This window comes from Dermacentor andersoni, chromosome 9, assembly GCF_023375885.2.
Source record: "Dermacentor andersoni chromosome 9, qqDerAnde1_hic_scaffold, whole genome shotgun sequence".
NCBI lineage: Eukaryota > Metazoa > Arthropoda > Arachnida > Ixodida > Ixodidae > Dermacentor > Dermacentor andersoni.
The window spans coordinates 72,832,452-72,850,404 of NC_092822.1; the positions used below are offsets into that span (position 1 = coordinate 72,832,452).

General features: G+C 44.3%; 1 protein-coding gene across 1 annotated transcript in view; it reads right to left on the reverse strand.

The window, feature by feature from the left end:
• Positions 1–10,998: 10,998 nt before the first annotated feature.
• Positions 10,999–17,953, reverse strand: part of LOC129384088 (uncharacterized) — a 79,888-nt gene continuing 72,933 nt past the window's right edge. Inside the window, exons 6-9 of the mRNA XM_072284550.1 lie at positions 17,746–17,773; positions 13,887–13,972; positions 12,240–12,329; positions 10,999–11,018 (exon numbers count right to left, since the gene is read on the reverse strand). Coding sequence (XP_072140651.1) covers positions 10,999–11,018; positions 12,240–12,329; positions 13,887–13,972; positions 17,746–17,773 — 224 coding nt within the window. The remainder of the gene's footprint in view (positions 11,019–12,239; positions 12,330–13,886; positions 13,973–17,745; positions 17,774–17,953) is intronic.

The window sequence follows — 17,953 nt, forward strand, 5'->3', positions numbered from 1 at the left end:
GGTCAATGGGTGCGCCACTACGTTCGCCTGCACGAAGGCAGCGAACGTAGTGAACTCACGCAAACTGGCAATATGACCACAATTATTCCCTGACGCAAATAAATGTTATCTGAAACGCATAAAATATTAAAATACGTCGCCATTACGACGAGGGCGGCGGCACGGGCTTGTTGGTATGGCACCTTCCACATTGTTGTAGTGCAATATGAACGACAGGGACACAGCGATGCTCATTCGCGAAACACGTCGCGCTTTGTGTCAAACGTGCCTTTCTGTGTCCCTATCGCTCAGCTTGCGCTAGAGCAAAGAAGGTGCAGTTCTCGGTTGCGTTGAGCTACAGTGACTGGTTGACACTTTCAACGTCAAGCGACTTCAAATTTTACGACCAAATTACATTTATGAGATAAAAGTATGTTCATCTCCATCTATGTGGTACACAATCTTCCCATTCAGACCACAATCAAGAGCTATGTTCTGAGCGTTAGACATTACTTTTGAATTAGGAAAGCAGTGCATTGTTACAGAAAGTTTGAAGGTCAGATTGCAAACAATTAGGTGATTAACCAATTGAATTTAGTGGCATTGTAGTTTACGAATGGTAGCCCGTGACAGTGCAAGGCGTATCTTCCTGCAATGAACGAATTCAGATTATTTTATAATGCCAAGAGAAGAAGTGAAGGAAAGTTTTGAGATTTGTATCCAAAGAGTGCGCCTAAATATATAGGTATTTCAGTTACTCCTAGACTTAGTCTATAAAACTATATTTGTTTTTAAGTGAATACACCTTGCAATTTCACTGATTACAGTACGTGAAAACCAACGCCTTGCTTAACGTAATAGGTAAAGCAAATTTACGGAACTGAAATCCGCACTTGGATTTTTGTCGCTTATATTTATATTTTTTCTGCGGTCCGAGTAGAAGCGCATGCGGACTTCTAGTATTGCGAATCTAAGTTGACAGAGTCTTGATTGTGCGCGACACAGATTGGTTTTTACGAATATATAACCGATATATGATCAAAATGTACCAACATATCATTAAGCGCAGCAGTGACGTAAGAGTGTGGAAAAACTTTGGAAGTAATACAGAGTGGGACAAAACTGGGAAAAGTGAGACTACTGCAACGGTCAGCCGACTGGATATGCAATTCGTACACAAAGTAATAACTGCGTGCGCCGTCTTCGGACCATCAGTACTGTCAGCATGAAATTACCGAACAAGAACAACCTCTAGCATGAATAGGAACTGGGTTTTCAGACCAGCTCGACTCGAAGCCGTCATTCTTCGTATAGGTTTCGGCTGAGAAGGCCTGAGAAATGATTGGCCATTTTTCTCATTCCTAAATTTTTCATAATCCTCTTAGCGGGAAAGGTCAGGCCGCAGTTTTCCGGCTCCGCTACTTCCTATTAGCGTTCATGTTTTAGATAAGACGGCTTGTATCGTCTAGCTCTGAGTGCTGCTATGTTTAGGCACGTCATCTTATCGTGTTTCCTGCCTTCCGTCCGCCCAGCCTGGACCACGCAGGCCGTGCGTTTGTTTGCCCGCTATAATGGGTAGACCATAGCTAACAAGAATGCTTTCACTTTCTATGAAACGTATTTGCACTATGTCCACCCATATGCATTCTTAATGAAGCAAAACCCGATTACGCATTTAGTGTGCGCTTTCGAAGACCAACAAAACATTCAAAGAGCTTAAGCCCAAGTGTCGGAGCAAGTGCGAGAGCCAAAAATCCAGTACACCATATCGCTAGCTTGGTTCTAAATAATGAAATGTTGTCTAGTTACATTGGATAGCTAATACCGATTGAAAGTTTCCAGCTTCTCACAATTAAGCCACGTCGCATAGAGCAGAAATTCTGACCATTGCCAAAAAAGAAAAAGGATTTTCCATCTGGACTCGACACTGAGTAGCTGAAGAGCGCCGTTAAGTAAATGTGAAAAGATCTATCTAGTGACGCTACCTGACGTCTGCCGGGCTCTGCTACACATGACGCACAATTCCTTGGTTAATTAATAGAGAAGGCCTAGGAAAGCCTGCAGTGCCATGCGATGCCAAGAAGCTATTTTATTTCTGGAGTGTCGTTGTCGCAGTTACGCCAACTGGAGCGATATCTTTAACCACGTAAAAAAGTCTTGTTTCCAACAGCGGCTACAGAACAGCCGCCATAGAAAATTTCTCGCTAGAGTGCGACGACCTTGGATAAGGGCGCTTTTCAACAATAAAGCTGAAACGAAACGCCAGAATTGCTGCTCGAAAGAAGTGCCGCATCACCGAAACGGGGAGAACCAGTGCTGCTCCTCGGGATGGCCACCACATTAAGGCTGCCACCTGTGGGTGTCCCCGCCACGCCGATATATCTGGACACGCGCGGCCATTTGCACCGCACCCTACAACTGTCTCGTGGGTGCGCCGTTGTGTTGGGTAGTACATAACGGTTTATCGCAAAAAAAAGTATTTGTCTGCCCTTCAGCTTTACAAATATTGAGTCAATAAATACTACTTGTTTATAAACCATCTTATAAACGAATGCGAGTTTATAACGAGCTTATAAATGAATAAACGCGGGAACAAGAGCACATTCCCTCCCCCACCCCCTCTAATGCGGGTAAGTAAATCAGACCAAACGAAGTGATACGTTATGCCTCATATCTGATGCCACTGGTTTCGTCGCTACCCAACACTACAAATTTCGCTTTTGCTTAGGGAAATAAAAGAATACGATTCCGTTTCAAAACTATTCAAGATTCGCACGAACACCTCGCACTCAAGCTGTTCGTAACCTCACGTTCTAGCTACTGTTGATGCAAGAGATTTTACGGAAGGAGGCCGGAAAATGGCGAAGAGCGCTTAAAAAAGACAAGCGTTGCTGATACGGCGCCGTCGCATAAAGAAGTTGGCTTCGCGCGTGTTTCGTGCGAGGACAATCCGAAGGGGTGTAGAAGCTATTATTTTTGTAGAAAAATATTTATATAAAGTTCTAAAATTATTCTACATTTAGAACCTATAGCGCAGGGCAGGCATTTGCTTCAACACAAGAAAATAAGTGAAAAAAAGTAAGTAGAAATAAAATAAGAGTGAGGCGAAGAACACAATGTGGTTTGCGGAATAGCAAACTACTGTGTATTAGACAGACCATTAAAAAAATCATTACTTTCACGCTAGCTTTCACGCTTTTAAAACGTTTACACTTTCTTTACAGGCAGACAAGATATACGCGGATGCTGTTCGCACAAAGCGATTACTCGAAAAAAAGCAAACGGCAACGCAGGCTAAAACATCAAAATTCGGAAATTTCCTTTTGCGAGTTGCATCTGCGAGTTTCTTTCCAGATTTTGCTATGCATACTATAAACACTATGCAATGTACCTGTTTTCTTTGGTGCGAAAATCCGCACCAAAGAAAGTCCGCAGCCAGCTATAAATTAGCGTTTACACATAGGAATATTGCGAATGTGGCCTTCGCTTTTGCTGAAAGTCCCCAAACGTGATCTGTTCACATCGGTTTAACGTATACGGAGAAACATGTTATGGTGTTTGTCCCGAGTACAGTGGAAAGCCGTAAATGGGGATGTGGTGTTGACGTACCCACGGCCCTTTTTTTGATGGAATAACGCGTAGCGCATGGGGCGACAGGTTTATTCCTGGCTTCCGTTTCTTTCCCGAATTCCATGAACTAAGAAGCAGCATGCAGCGATCTATATGCGATTTTATCGCAAAGCATTCTCCAGCTCCACGTATCGGGTAGCGCAGAGAGTACGCCAGCCTTGTGCTGTACATCAAGAAAAGGCTGCTGTATTGCAATAGAGGACGTGCAAAAAGCCGCTGCTGCGCTTAGATTTAGCAGAACAGGCGCTATGATATAGTCCAGATATTGTTTTGGAGACAAGCTTTTGATCAGAGGGGACGAATTTTTTAAATCAGCTGTAACTAAATAAAGGAAATCAATTGATGTAGCGTCTATCATGACTCAAATAAAATCAACCTTTACGGCATAAGAAGGCATTGAGTGTGGTGTAGGGAAATCCTAAAAACGAAGCAATGTCCTGCCTCGTGCAGACAGCGGCGTGCAATTTACCGAGCTTTCGCAGAGCTGGCACGTATTCTGGCGCGCTCCTGCCCGGGACAGCGTTGCGAGACCTATCGCTCACTAACTCGTAGGCGCTGCCTCTTGATGAGAGCGGACGGTTACTCGCGCTGCAGTAGTTAGTCGCCTGAATCAGGGATTAAATATAAACGGACGGAAAGTACCTGGCTGTAAACATACCAATTTTAGGTCCCTTTAAATTGTATAAAATTTTTCATTGACAGTACGCTATTCAGAGCAATACCAAAAAAAGCTAACTTTAATTAACAATTTGATTGGGCTCAACAACAAAATTACTGGCGGCTGCTCTAATCTAGTGTGAACAATATGCGCTAGGTTATGTTTGCGTAGAATGGCCCGTCTTTCATGAAACGCGGGGCATAATATTTGAGGCGCCCTGTGTTGCTGACAGTCTGTACTGTCCCCGACATCCTGGTCACCCCTTCCCCACTACTTGCGATTTTAGTCTCCTCGCGTACTATGGTGCGCATGATAATATCTTGGGATACGCTACAAGACGACCTGATCCTTGCAGTTGTTGACATGCACATATCGATCACGATGTCACTCAACGTCCCTACAGGCCTTTCTTGCCGCAGACTATACATTGGCCCGAGGAGACTTTTCACTATTGCAAAAATGTAACCGCAACTTTTCTACCAATGAACATTGAGTTCTTTCGGGTGTGCGTCGTGTGCTACATAATAAATATGTCTAACAATTTTTATTTATCTGTTCGTAATAATGCACTCCCAGAAGCTATACTAATTTGCAAAGTGTGAAGGCGTTACTCGGTCCAAAAGCGTGATAGATATGGCGGCCTCATCTTTAAATTGTCGCTCGACAGATCAGGATCCCAACCATACGCTTTGTCTACATAGCGAGCTTTCATGGTGGAAGCACAAGCTAGCACTAACCTTGGCTAAGAATATACTGCTTATTTTTTCATTTTAAAGCAAACGCCTAGTCCAACATTACTTGTAAAGCATTATGTACATGTTAATTTTCCAATGCGAACTTCTGCGCAAGCTGTTGCCTCCCTTCGTCCAAAGCAACACCAAAAATATTCGTAATCCTTTCTACAGTCCTTTTGTTGCAGTACCCGCTAATGAACTTTGCTTCACGAACTGTTGTGCAGATGTAGTCACATTTATAGTCATAATGTGGTTCAAGAAGGGCATGTTCCACTGAGCATGTTCCACTGAGCATGTTCCACTGAGCATGTTCCACTGAGCATGTTCCACTGAGCATGTTCCACTGACCGAAAGACCGAAAGGTTACTGAGGTGATCAACTATGTAGAGAAATAAGTGACGTTTCCCCATCTATGAAGACTGCTTGTATTCTTGACAAATTTCATGAAACCCGATCATTTCCATCAGTATAAGAATGCGTATAACTTTTTAACTCCTTTTACGCTTCATTCTACCAAGACCAGTGTTCCCTGATCTGCACAAGGCATTGCAGAATGCAAGTATCTGGCTTAATAAGTTTAAGAGCAGCAATTCGGTCGTGTAGACATTACTAAGCAAATTATTCTGTACAACGATACGTTCCTTAGGTAATACAGCAAAAAAGCTTAATTTCCAATCTAGTTGTGGTGCGTTCACTATGAATTGTTTTGTTTTGCGCACAAGATAATGCAAAACAAAGCCACTAAGAAACCAATGTGGCCATGCTTCAAATCAGTACTGCTGAGTAAGGTGCCGCCATGAAGGCTATGGAATATTTCACACCACCAGTCCAGCTTTACGCTTGCCCCAATAGAAGCACAAGAGCTTTCGCCTGCATATTCCTACGCCTGCTAGGAAACAACAACATTGAAAAAGAGTGTTTTCTGCATTTGTAGCGGCAAAAAAATGCCAAAATATGGAGAAGGTAAAACATATACTGTAACAATTAAGATTAAGCTCTATATAACTGCATCGGAAGCAACAAACAAAAAAAAAGACATTAGTCTTCCAGAATTGTTCCTGAAATATCAACGAGTGCTCAGAATAGCCTCGAAGGCCTATTATCGCAATATATACAAAGTGGTTTGTTGCTTTGGAAGAACCACAGACGCTGTCTTGCTTGCCCGAATCCCAAGAAATGCATGTTCTATTACATGTAGCTACGCTGAAGCAAATTCCGATGAGCCTACAAGTCTGAAGGCGGACATGGCAGCAGTACAAAATGTTAGCTTCCTTTAAATTGGGAGGTTCCCGTTCAGTTAGTTCATTTTATATATACTATGAAAAATATAGAATGTGTCGAGTCATCAGACATCACCGGTAAGCGCTTAACTCAGCTGTTCTCGTCAAATGGATCGCCTCTATGTATTACGTATGCAGAGAACCCTGAGCAGGTTGTCTGCATAATTACGTGAAGGCGTTTCGAGTTTCGTCTTGACGCAGATCAGTAAGTTGATTAGCTCTACGTAAACTCTCGAGCTTGCTTAACAGCGACAGCCCAGACAGAAAACTTACACATTGTAACTACGAACAGCACATGACAGCGCAAAAGGACAGAAGGGTTCCTGTCCTTATGCTTTGTTTTCGCTTTACAGGCACACGGAACAGCGAAAGACGAGGACCAAACAGCGTCCGTCGCGTTTTTCATGAATATGTTCGTTGGTTTTTTTCAGTTAGTTGCAAGTCGAATGCAGTATCGTTCTCTTTCTTTTCTTAGTCCGTGTGTTTTCGAGCTTGTCATTTACGACGCACTCGCACCAATTTTTGCGTTTCCACCGTAGATTCAGATCTTTATATAGCATCGGATCAAGTCGTGAGGTGACATGCACCGATTTCGGCTGTTAGACGTTCACGCACTGCGACCATTATTCGCGACATGGTTACCTTTAAGTCACATTTTAGTACATTCACCAGACTGGCCGCCATGCCACGACACTGTGCACAGACGCAACAGTGTTTGGTGCATTTTGTGGAGCCTGCCTTACCCTTAGCCACTTCTTTTTCATGGTTGAAACTCACTTTATTTGCATGATGATGACAGAAATTAAATTCTCCGTTGTTACGTGCTAAAAGCATGATGCGGTTATGGGACATGCCATAGCAGGGGGACTCACGAATTTCGACCATCTGCGGCTCTTTAAAGCGAACCCAATGCATGATACACGGGTATTTTGCGTTTAATCTCCCATTAAAATGTTGCCGCTGCAGCCGGAATCTGGTACCGCGACCGTATGCTTCGCAGCTTAACTAAGTAACCACGGCGCGCATGCCACAAATCAGCAACACCGCTGTGTGAAATGCCGCGGTGAAGGCTATGGGTCATATCATACCCACAGCCCTTCTTTACGTTTATCTGGATAAAATTACAAGAGCTGCTTTTTATTCACCTGCACGGCAGTATAGCCAGTGCTGATAGAAGTTAAACCCATGAAATCGCGTTTAGCATCACACCACCATATCAACTGAGCTGCCGCAAATAAAGGTGGCCACGTCTTTGTAAGTAAAAACAAAAGTTGGCTTTAAAAACATTGGTGCCTTTCTGTAGCACTGCTGGTTCCTTCTTTGTTGATGGAACAAACGAAAGCCATCATCAAACCGGACCCTGGGGCGACGCGGTATACAATAGACACTAGGCCGAACGCCAAACACTGCAGCCTTTCAATCCCTATCCACTACTTTGTTTTGCCCTCTGACCGAGTTGTGCAACAAGTTTTAGCATGAACACGTAACTGTTGTCCGAATATCATTAAGGGAAATCATCCTGCGAAATCTCACGAAATTATTACTCGACCGCCAAAACAGAAAACATTAGTACATAAGAAAAAGACTAAACATACTCAAAAAAGTTAATAATATCACGAGATAAAAGACCAAAAAGTTTCGCCCCATTCTCGAAAGCGAGGATAAAAAAATGTGTGTGGGATATGTGGGTTTGTGCAAATAAAAAAATTATGGCAAGACCCAGTTCATGATGAGTGCCGACGGTAATGTGATTAGCCGTCAAGCAATGTAGCGACACTACTGCTGAAGCCACGCTTATATAATATCTCTAATGGTCATTGTGGAACTTTTGTTGCTCCGACCAGACCACTTTAGTATTAACGTCGCTTGCCTAGGTCGCCCATGAGCATGGCGTTATGGCCATGATTTCCTGAAGACCACGTTAGGACGATCAAATCATAAAGTATGACCCCGATAGAATGACCAATAAGCAATGACGTCGGTGAAACGGCAAAGGCGCCTTGACGACGACGGCATCACGACAAGGAGATCATTCCGAGATAATAACGATGATATGCCAACGACAGCGTGCCAAATGACGGCATGACGATCATCATCATCATCATCATCATCATCAGCCTGGTTACGCCCACTGCAGGGCAAAGGCCTCTCCCATACTTCTCCAACTGCCCCGGTCATGTGCTAATTGTGGCCATGTTGACCCTCCAAACTTCCTAATCTCATCTGCCCACCTAACTTTCTGTCGCCCCCTGCTACGCTTCCCTTCCCTCGGAATCCAGTCCGTAACCCTTAATGACCATCGGTTATCTTCCCTCCTCATTACATGTCCTGCCCATGCCCATTTCTTTTTCTTGATTTCAACTAAGATGTCATTAACGCGCGTTTGTTCCCTCACCCAATCTGGAAGCCGGGCAGCCACCATTGGGGGTATGCCCGGCCGCGCCCAAGGGCTGAACTGAGTGATTGCAATATGCAACGCATAAAAAAGAAAGGGAAGCTTCTTTGCATAGTTCGTGGTTGCGCTGAAGGTCAATGGTGGCTGCCCGGCCGCGGCCAAGGGCTGAACTGAGTGATTGCAATATGCAACACGTAAAATGTAGTACCCAGACCTTGCACGCAATCTGGCTCCCTTACGCCCATATCGCACGCTTTTTCATATGGAAGACCTCGGTTATTTTGCATGTTTGTTTTTATGAGAAAACAAATTGGGGGTATGAGCCACCATAGTGGCTCATACCCCTACACTAGAGTTTTATGCGTTGCATATTGCAATCATTCAGTTCAGCCCTTGGGCGTGGCCGGGCAGCCACCATTGGCCTTTAGCGCAACCACGTGACGTGACGTCACGACAGCCGGAGGAAAAGCTGGGCCCTAACAATATGCAACGCATTCTTGGCTTAACCAAGCTAAGCCTGGCCATTTTTTATATATGTTCCTGATTTCAAATGCTTTTGCACATGCTCGCCTTAGCCTGGGTGTGTGTGTATATATAGTTCCATAGATAAACTGAGGTACAGGTCCGCGCTGTATGCTACCGTTGCTTTGTGTCTCATTTGTTGTGCGCGCTGTGGATTCATAATGAATATCTACCAACTCGCCAAGATTTCAGTACATTTATGACTAAGACGGCATCACGACAGGCAGCGCATACCCATTGGGACACCCATGTAGGCTTATGAGGCCACCGGCTCGGCGTAACAGAGCGGGCGGGCGGGCGGGCGGAGACAGACAGACAGACAGACAGACAGACAGACAGACAGACAGACAGACAGACAGACAGACAGACAGACACAGACAGACACAGACAGACGGACGGACACAGACAGACACAGACAGACGGACGGACAGACAGACAGACAGACAGACAGACAGACAGACAGACAGACAGACAGACAGACAGACAGACAGACAGACAGACAGACAGACAGACAGACAGACAGACAGACAGATAAAGCTGAAAACGGTTGAACTAAGGAAATAATGCTACTCATTAATCTTGTTTAGGCGTGGCAAGCAGCATTTTCCAAGAGTTTTTGGATATGAAGAATTTATTCGAAGTCAGTATATCTGGGAGCTTTCCAACTCTCCGTAACTGAAGGACCTTTCGTAATTTCAGTTCACTGTTGACGGAAATATTGTATTATTCACAAACACTGCCAGTTTTCTACTTTTATTTTTTTAATGCACACATAGGCACCATAAGCACTGTGCCTCTTGTCGCTGCTGTGCTGGTATGGACACATCCCGAAATGATCATGCAGCAAAGCTGCAATGTCTCCATTATGTTTGGAAACAGTCACGTATGCGCCTTCTGGTTTAGCTGGCACTTACAACAAATGCGACTCCCATAACACGCTCCCCATGTAAGACTGCCTAACTTATAGGAAAATACTAGATAAGTAAGCGAGCAGTCTTTCCCGCTGAGTACAAAATGGCATATAGGGGCTCTGGAAAACACTGTTTTCAAGCAAAGCTTGTATTGGCTCCCAAGTTTCGATGGATGTCTAGTCACGCAAAGACCCAGTTGCTCCCAGAGCAGAGCAGCAGTGGGAAAGGGCGGTTTGACGAGTTGGGAGCTGCGCCGGCGCCGGATCGTGAGCCATTCGCGAGGATTAGAGCTGCACAGGCGCTTGGTCATGCCACGGGCGCAATCAATCGGAGCCGTTTCGCTTCCACTGGGTAGGGAAAGGGCAGGAAAAGGTCTCGCAAGCCCCGCCCACAACGCTGTTCTTTATTTTTTTTTACTTTGGCCTTCTCACCACTTAATATTGAAAGGGCTCAACGGTGGCGCAACGATCCAGCTGTTAGAGCCGCCCCAGCCCAGGCAATCCGACAGCAACGTGAACAGAATCTTTAGCTGACGGAGCGGGTAGCCAAAACAATCGGGCACCGTTACTTGTGGGTTACTTAACCATGTCAGTGGTCAGGTGCACGTGGTAGAAGCTTCGCATACCCCCATTTTGCGGTAGGGAAACGGTTAGCCATGTTTTTATAGCCGAGGGCACACAAATTACGGGTTAGATGGAATTCCATTACCTCAGGATTGTATTCCCACGGAAGTTAAAGTAATATGTATTGGTGACGGCTATATGAACTGTACAAAGATTACTTTTCTCAATCCTGCTGCCCATAGCGTTTACTCTGAATAGCGTGGTGCCCATAGCAGTGACCTGTGTCTTCGTGCTTTACCTGCTGCACTTATTTCAACATTTCATACTTAGCACCTGGCAAAGGTGCCTGGGAACCAGAAGGAAGCGGTTAGAGCATGCCATGTGCAGCTTCCCCGTATGCTGAATATTGAAGGACTGGGCACCGCTTGGGCGAGTTTCATTTTATGTGTGATTCATTCATTGCAGTGTGTTCAATGGTTAACTTCTAACCATCATTCGAATATATGACGCCATTAGCGGGACGTAATCCATGCGTTCTCGATAGCCGCAGCATAGGGCGAGTGAAGTAGGCAACGGAATAGTAATTTCCACGTACATTTTATTCTTGCTTATTAACATCATACACGTGCACATTACAAAGACTTGATTATCTTCAGTGCCTTTTGTGTGCACCTTACGCGCAGGCAGTAACAAAGCGGTGTAGGATCTGCCAGCACGGGCCAAACTGCGTCCTTGCAACAAAGGAGGCGTCTGGTGGGAAGATGTAGCATTGCACATGCGCGTGGTGCCGTGATCGTGTGTCTGCTAATACTGCCGCTTATCGCACCGCAGAACGGCCTTTTCACGACACTGATGAGCAGGCTGGGGAGGAGGGGTTCAATTGACGGCTCATGTGAACGACAGGAAGCGCATGCGCGATGCCGTGGCTCGACACCATGCCCATGCTTCGCTAGATGGCGCAATATTGCAGGCGAAAAATGTGTTATGCTGTTTTACCAGAGCAATATGTGAACGCACTTGTAGCCTTCTTTTCTCTTACTGCACAGATTCCTCTTAACTTGCGTGAAGCAGATTTCAATGGATATGCAAAGAAACCACAGTAAGGCCAGAACACTATACAAATCGAAGCGTCATACATATATATATCACTCAGAACATGCTGAGCAGGATCAGTGCTAATGTTTCAAATATTGAAAATTTACCACGTAACAAACAGAATGCACTACGCCTGCCTGACACTGCAATTTTGTTCTTTTTTTTTAGCGTTACCCCAGGCAGCTCCGGACCGCTCGTACTTAGCACACTGGGATATACACACGCCGTGTGGATCGCTGTTGAATTATTTGCTTTCCTTTCGTAGACGAGTTTTGCTGAATCCTACGTAGAAATTCGGCGTTAGTGGATGACGGCTGATACATCAGCACGACATGTCTCTGCTAAAAAGACCAACACGCAGGCACTTTCTCACTACAGCCTGCGGATGCAACACCATGCAACCACAATCTAATTCACGTTACTATTCATCGCGCCGTGCTTCTTTAAGGTACGTCATGTTCATTATTCTCACCTGGTACTTCTGGGATCAGGACGGTCGGTGTCGGTGTCCGAAGTTGGGTTGGAGTTGTCGTTTCTTCCGTTGTGGTCGTCATGACCGGTCCTTGAACACAATTGTGAAGCAAAATAGAGCTATACGACACCGTTCAATATATTTGCAACCAGAATCGCGTCAAGATCAACACGTTTTGTACCCTGTCCCCTTCATAAACCGGAGATAGACCTGCAATCCCTCTAATCAGAGCGCAGTAAATGATAATTGCACATGGCTCATTTGACCTCGAGCACTTCAATATTCCTTTTCACCTGAAATATTACGTGAACCGTCCTTAACCAATTCTTGGAGCGGGAACTTTGAAGGCACAATATAGGAGCTTTCTCAGTGATCACTTTCGGAATAAAGGGGGGGGGGGGGGGGTGCTTACACGGAAATTTCTAAATTAAAATTCACAAGTAAATCAGGTTTCTGTAGCTTTCTACTTGCGCCATTATATCTCCCTGAATGCAGTAACTTTCGAGAATCTTTTGGCAATGCGTGGATTTAAATAAACTGTGCGGTTGAAATAAGCCTTGGAAATAGGTCACCTATTATGCGGAAAAGCATCCACAACATTTACATAGTGTCGCCTCGGTGAGCTAATTTTGTTATTTTTCAAGATATACAAATTTACAAATATTGCAAACAATACTGGTTACATGCAATCTGAAATATAGCCTTCTTACTTTTCATTTGCGCATTTTTGCAGAGCTCTGGACTGCATTTCTTTTGGGGTGTAGGCAAGTGAAAAAATGCGAAAGCTTCCAAGATTCCCAACTTACTGAATATGTTCACCGTAAAACGCTTTATTTCCAACATCTTTTATAGTACATTTGAAACGATCCAAGTGATACCAGAAATAGATACCAGAAAACAGAAAAACGGGTTTATTTAGATGCACAACTTAGAGTATTTCCTAGAGGATAGTTACAGGATGTCCCCTTCGTAAAGATTGTAACGATACACCCGCGTTCTTAAAACTCAACCCAGTGCGTGCTCTTAAAAGCAGTTGTAAGCAAAGTACATATGAGAATCATCCATTGGTTTGGGTCAATATTGTGGGAGCATTAAAACAATTTCAGTCATTCGATTTGGTTAAGTTAGGTTAGGTTAGGTTAGGTTATGTTAAAGTTACGTGAGGATAAGTGGGAGTGCCTTGCCGACAGCAGTGCGATATGACCGGCGACACGCGGTCCGCTACGGACTTCGGTCAGCGCCTGAATGCTCAGCCTGTGGTGGACTGGTGCCCTCTGGAGTGAGCAATTATTCGACTGAAGCAATTTTACTGGTCGCACTCTGTAACGTTGAAAGTCAAAAACAGGCTTAATCTAGCGGACAAGCTCACGCGTAATCCGAGCTTTATTTGAAACTATTCACAAGGGATCCCAAGTATTGCTCTGTAAGCGACTGCATCAAAAAAAAAAAAAGAAAACGTCTGAATAGCGCATCTGCGCAGGAATAAAGCAACTTCTAAAAATACACCCGACTTCATAAAATCGACCCGCTCTATACTCTTGAAAGCATGGGTAAGCATAAAACGTATGAGCGTCTTGCGGTCATTTGGGCACATCATTCTGGCACAAGTTTTGTGCCGAAATTTAAGCCAGTTTTTTTTTTACTTACTTTGAGTAGCGATGAAAAAGTAGCCCAGCGCCAGGGCTACGACGCAGAGCACCATCACCGCGTACGCGACGTACTGCGACCGGTCGCTGCATTGGCAGTTTTTAATAACAATGGGTGAGTTTAGCTTTCAAGACTTCTCTAGGAAAAGCTGCATTATGCACGCATCACAGTCGTAAATATAGCCGCAATCTCTCACGTACTGACGTTATAAATTTGGGACGTTAAACCAGGAAAACTTATCTCAAGAGTTTAGGAAGCGGCGACCCCACTTGTAAGGAATTGGTGATAATTATTGATGTTACTGGTGCAAGAGCGAAGTGTGGCCAAAGCGCCCCAAGACTATGGTGATGAGCGTTGAGTGGTGCATGAACGGAGTTTCGAAGGGTACATGTAACATGGTTCCATCGAGGCCAGCATTCGCACTCGCTAGAAAGCGCACAAATTATATATGTAATAAATCTATGGTAGTGACACGCGACGCGTGAGATGATATGAAGCATGTGCAACGACGGAGTGACGTAATAAATGATATGGATGTCAGTAGCAGTAATGCTTAGACAGGACCCTGCAATGCATGGACACGGAAGCACATCCCCTACAAAGCCTAATATCGTAGCAGCAGCCCTCAGTGAGAGCATGTGACTCGAATATTTTGGCTCGTGTAGAATGTTCAAAACTAAAGCGGTTATGTGCCAACAAGCTATTTAATATGGCGATATAAGTCGACAGAAAATTACCTCAGCCTGTCGTATTTTTGTTATTGGAGGTTAACATCCCCAACGTGGCGCATTCAGATGCAGCTCATTTGACGTTGCAGTGTACCAGATTCGTTGAGAATTCTTAATTTTTGAAAATAAAAATCGGTTAAGGTCTGTGGCAGGAACAGGTATGGAAGTATTATGTGTAGTTGCTATGGACGTTCAATTTCATCTGCGAGCACGCTGCCTTAGATGCCTGTGTGCCCAGGCACCCAACATATTATAGCATGTTATTTAAATGTGTAGGTAGCATAAAGCAGCGAATAAAAATTTGACAAAATGTTTGTTTGTGGTTCTGGAGAGCCATTCAAGCTTTTGTGACGCTTAAGCAGTCTAAATACAATTACCTTTTGTACGTCTCATTTCCTGGCGAGTTTTACAGCTCATATTGCCTAGCCTTCTGCCGTGAGATACTTAAGGTGCACAACGTTGGATACTGAAAAGCAGGGAACGACTGCTGCATAAGACAACAGCGCGTAATTTTAATGCATTACTATAAAATTCTGGGCACGAATACAATGAAGTACATCCTAATCTACGTCTCGGGAGCATGCTTACTGACCTCTACAAAAGATATGCCACTGCCATGGCCGTAACAGCTTCACTTGAGCCATGACAATGCCCAAGCAGTTGAGCACCTATTTCTTCACTAAGGTTTCTTACACGTGAGAACGGCTCACATGCTGTAGGTCTACTATCAGAGTGTGGCAGATGGTTTATGCTTGTTTATGGTGATGGTCGTTTATGGTTGAATAAGAAAGATGTTCGCGTGTACTTTCAGAAAATACGTTGTACTGGTGTACTACCAATGAACACGAAGAGAGCACTCATTTGACTACACGGAGGCTCTGGATCGGACTTGTCCTGAAAGTTGCAGTGGTCCCATGTTAAATAAACTGCGCGACAAGGACGCAGACGAGCTATACAAAAACGACAAACACCAGCGCTCTCTCTCCAGCTCGTCTACGTTTTTTTCCCGCAGTTCTTAAGATGGAACCAGACCAGCTCACCCAGCTCTCAGTTTTGATGGGCTGAAAGCATCAGTCGCAAGACGGATACCGAAATTGTTACATGGGTCAAATATTTTTATTGCACTTGGCATTGCTGAATAAGAAATTTTAGCTCCATAGTCAAGGATTGAGTGGACAAGGTTCTCCTGTTCAGGACACACTTCCGATCAGTACCCTCAGGTTGCGCGCAAGATTTCATTGTCTTCCGGAATTTCGTCCTCGGATACTTAGGATGGAAAAACACGATTCCCAAAAACTTATGCACTACACTCACTGATAGCTTGTCATCACTGATTGCAATATTTGGGACTGGCGTTGCACCTCCTTTGTTTGTAAAGAGTACGCATGAGATTTCCTGGATATTTAAGTAAGCCCGTCATACTTCACCGTGTTGCAATTTATTTAAAGCTGCGCCTAACATGCGGTGCATAAAAACCATGTCATGAAATGTCATGGAATGACATTAAAGCGAGTTCTTTTTTAGAACATAGGGTGCAACTAACCACTCCACCTATTCCTTATGAATGAAGGAGTCCTTAATATTTTCCTCAGTGCGGAGTAGATGGCGGTATGGCGTTACAAAGAGAGTATGGTGTTGGAAAGAGACCTGATGGTTTCCTGGGTTTCATAAATTTCATAAATGATTTTATGGGAAGCCGGAGCAAGAGTTATTACTGCCGTTCGGGGATGCTTCGGGCTCTGCTAAAGTAACTGGATGGTTTAATGCCTCATATGGTGCGTATTTTTGCTCCAAAGTCTATTGTGCACCGAGAAAATCTGTCTCGACTTACAGACGACCTCCCTTCGTATTTGCCAAAGGCGAAAGGTTTGCATTATGGGCTTGGTTTCAACTATCGCTATTGTAAATTTTTCTCTTGACCTGTCGACGCAAGTTCTTTCTTTGCGATTTTACGCGCTGGAAACATACATTTGCAAAGTCCCAGAATTGCGATAGTGCCCGCACGCGTTGTTTTGCTGCTTCCGCGCATTTCTCATTCTTCACTACAGCATGGAGCTCGTAATCTGGCAACCAGTCCTTCAGTTTGTGTCATGCATTTCCATGCAGCATCAATCTGCTGTGAAGTAAGCAACGACAATATCTTTCTTTAAAGACATGTCATCCCTCGACAATTGTGCTAGTTCTTGGGAGAGGTTCCAGTCAGCGAATTCTACCTTCCGCCAAGGAGCGTGTGGCGATCATTTATACAGTTCTGTTGTGTTCAGCACTATAGTAAGGTGGTCACAGCGATCGAGATCTTTAGTAACATTGCAATGGAGATACCGTTTTAGTGTTGATGTTTTGCTGAAATTTTGCTCAAATATGCCTAGCAAGCAATACTACAAGACACTGCTCGCTTAATTTGCAATATATACATATATTTTACTTACTGTCCGATGCGATGAAAATTATATATATATATATATATATATATATATATATATATATATGTATATATTTAAAGCCATGACATTGCGCATGCGCAATGACATGACACCAATTTCTCCTATGTTGTCCTTGGAGTTGTCCCTGGTGTCATGTCATTGCGCAAGCGCAATGCCATGGATCTACACCATGTCCATGCTTCGTTAGGGGGCGCAATATTACAGGCGACAAATATGTTCTGGTGTTTTACCAGAGCAATATGTAAACGCACTTTTCTTTTTTTTTCTTACTGCAATCATTCCTCTTAACTTGCTTCAAGTATTCAGGGATAGTGCACAATAGGACATAACCCCGGGTTGACGCTTGGCCAACGTCACCACGCGTTAAACCGTTGGTTGCCAGCATTAAAAAATTTTATTCCTACCCTATCCTAGGACAAATTGGGAATCCTTCAAAACGTTCGTCCATGCACAGCGATTCACCATGTACTAGCTCCATCCTTCAATAACCTGCACATAAACATACTGCGTCATGTCCGAAGCAGTGGCTGCTGTATCCAGACAGATCAATAATACAGTGCGAACTAAACCCATGCACGGTCTAGACCTTATTCGCTGTATCCCACAGTCTACGTCATATGGAATGTCCAATGTGACTGGTGCAACATTTCAAGGATCGCACCTATACGTGAGGCACATGATACTTACGCCCCTGGCGCTGGGGCTGGAGCACATGCTGTGGAAGAAAAACGAAACGGCATTAAAATCAGCGCATGGAGAAAACGCGGCAATTTCACAGGGGTGCTCACTGAAACACCAAACAACCTCAATCCGCTGTCCACGTGAACAGAAAAAGAGATGCACGAATTGAAACAGGATAAATAAGGGCGTTGGGGACACACAACTAATTACGGAC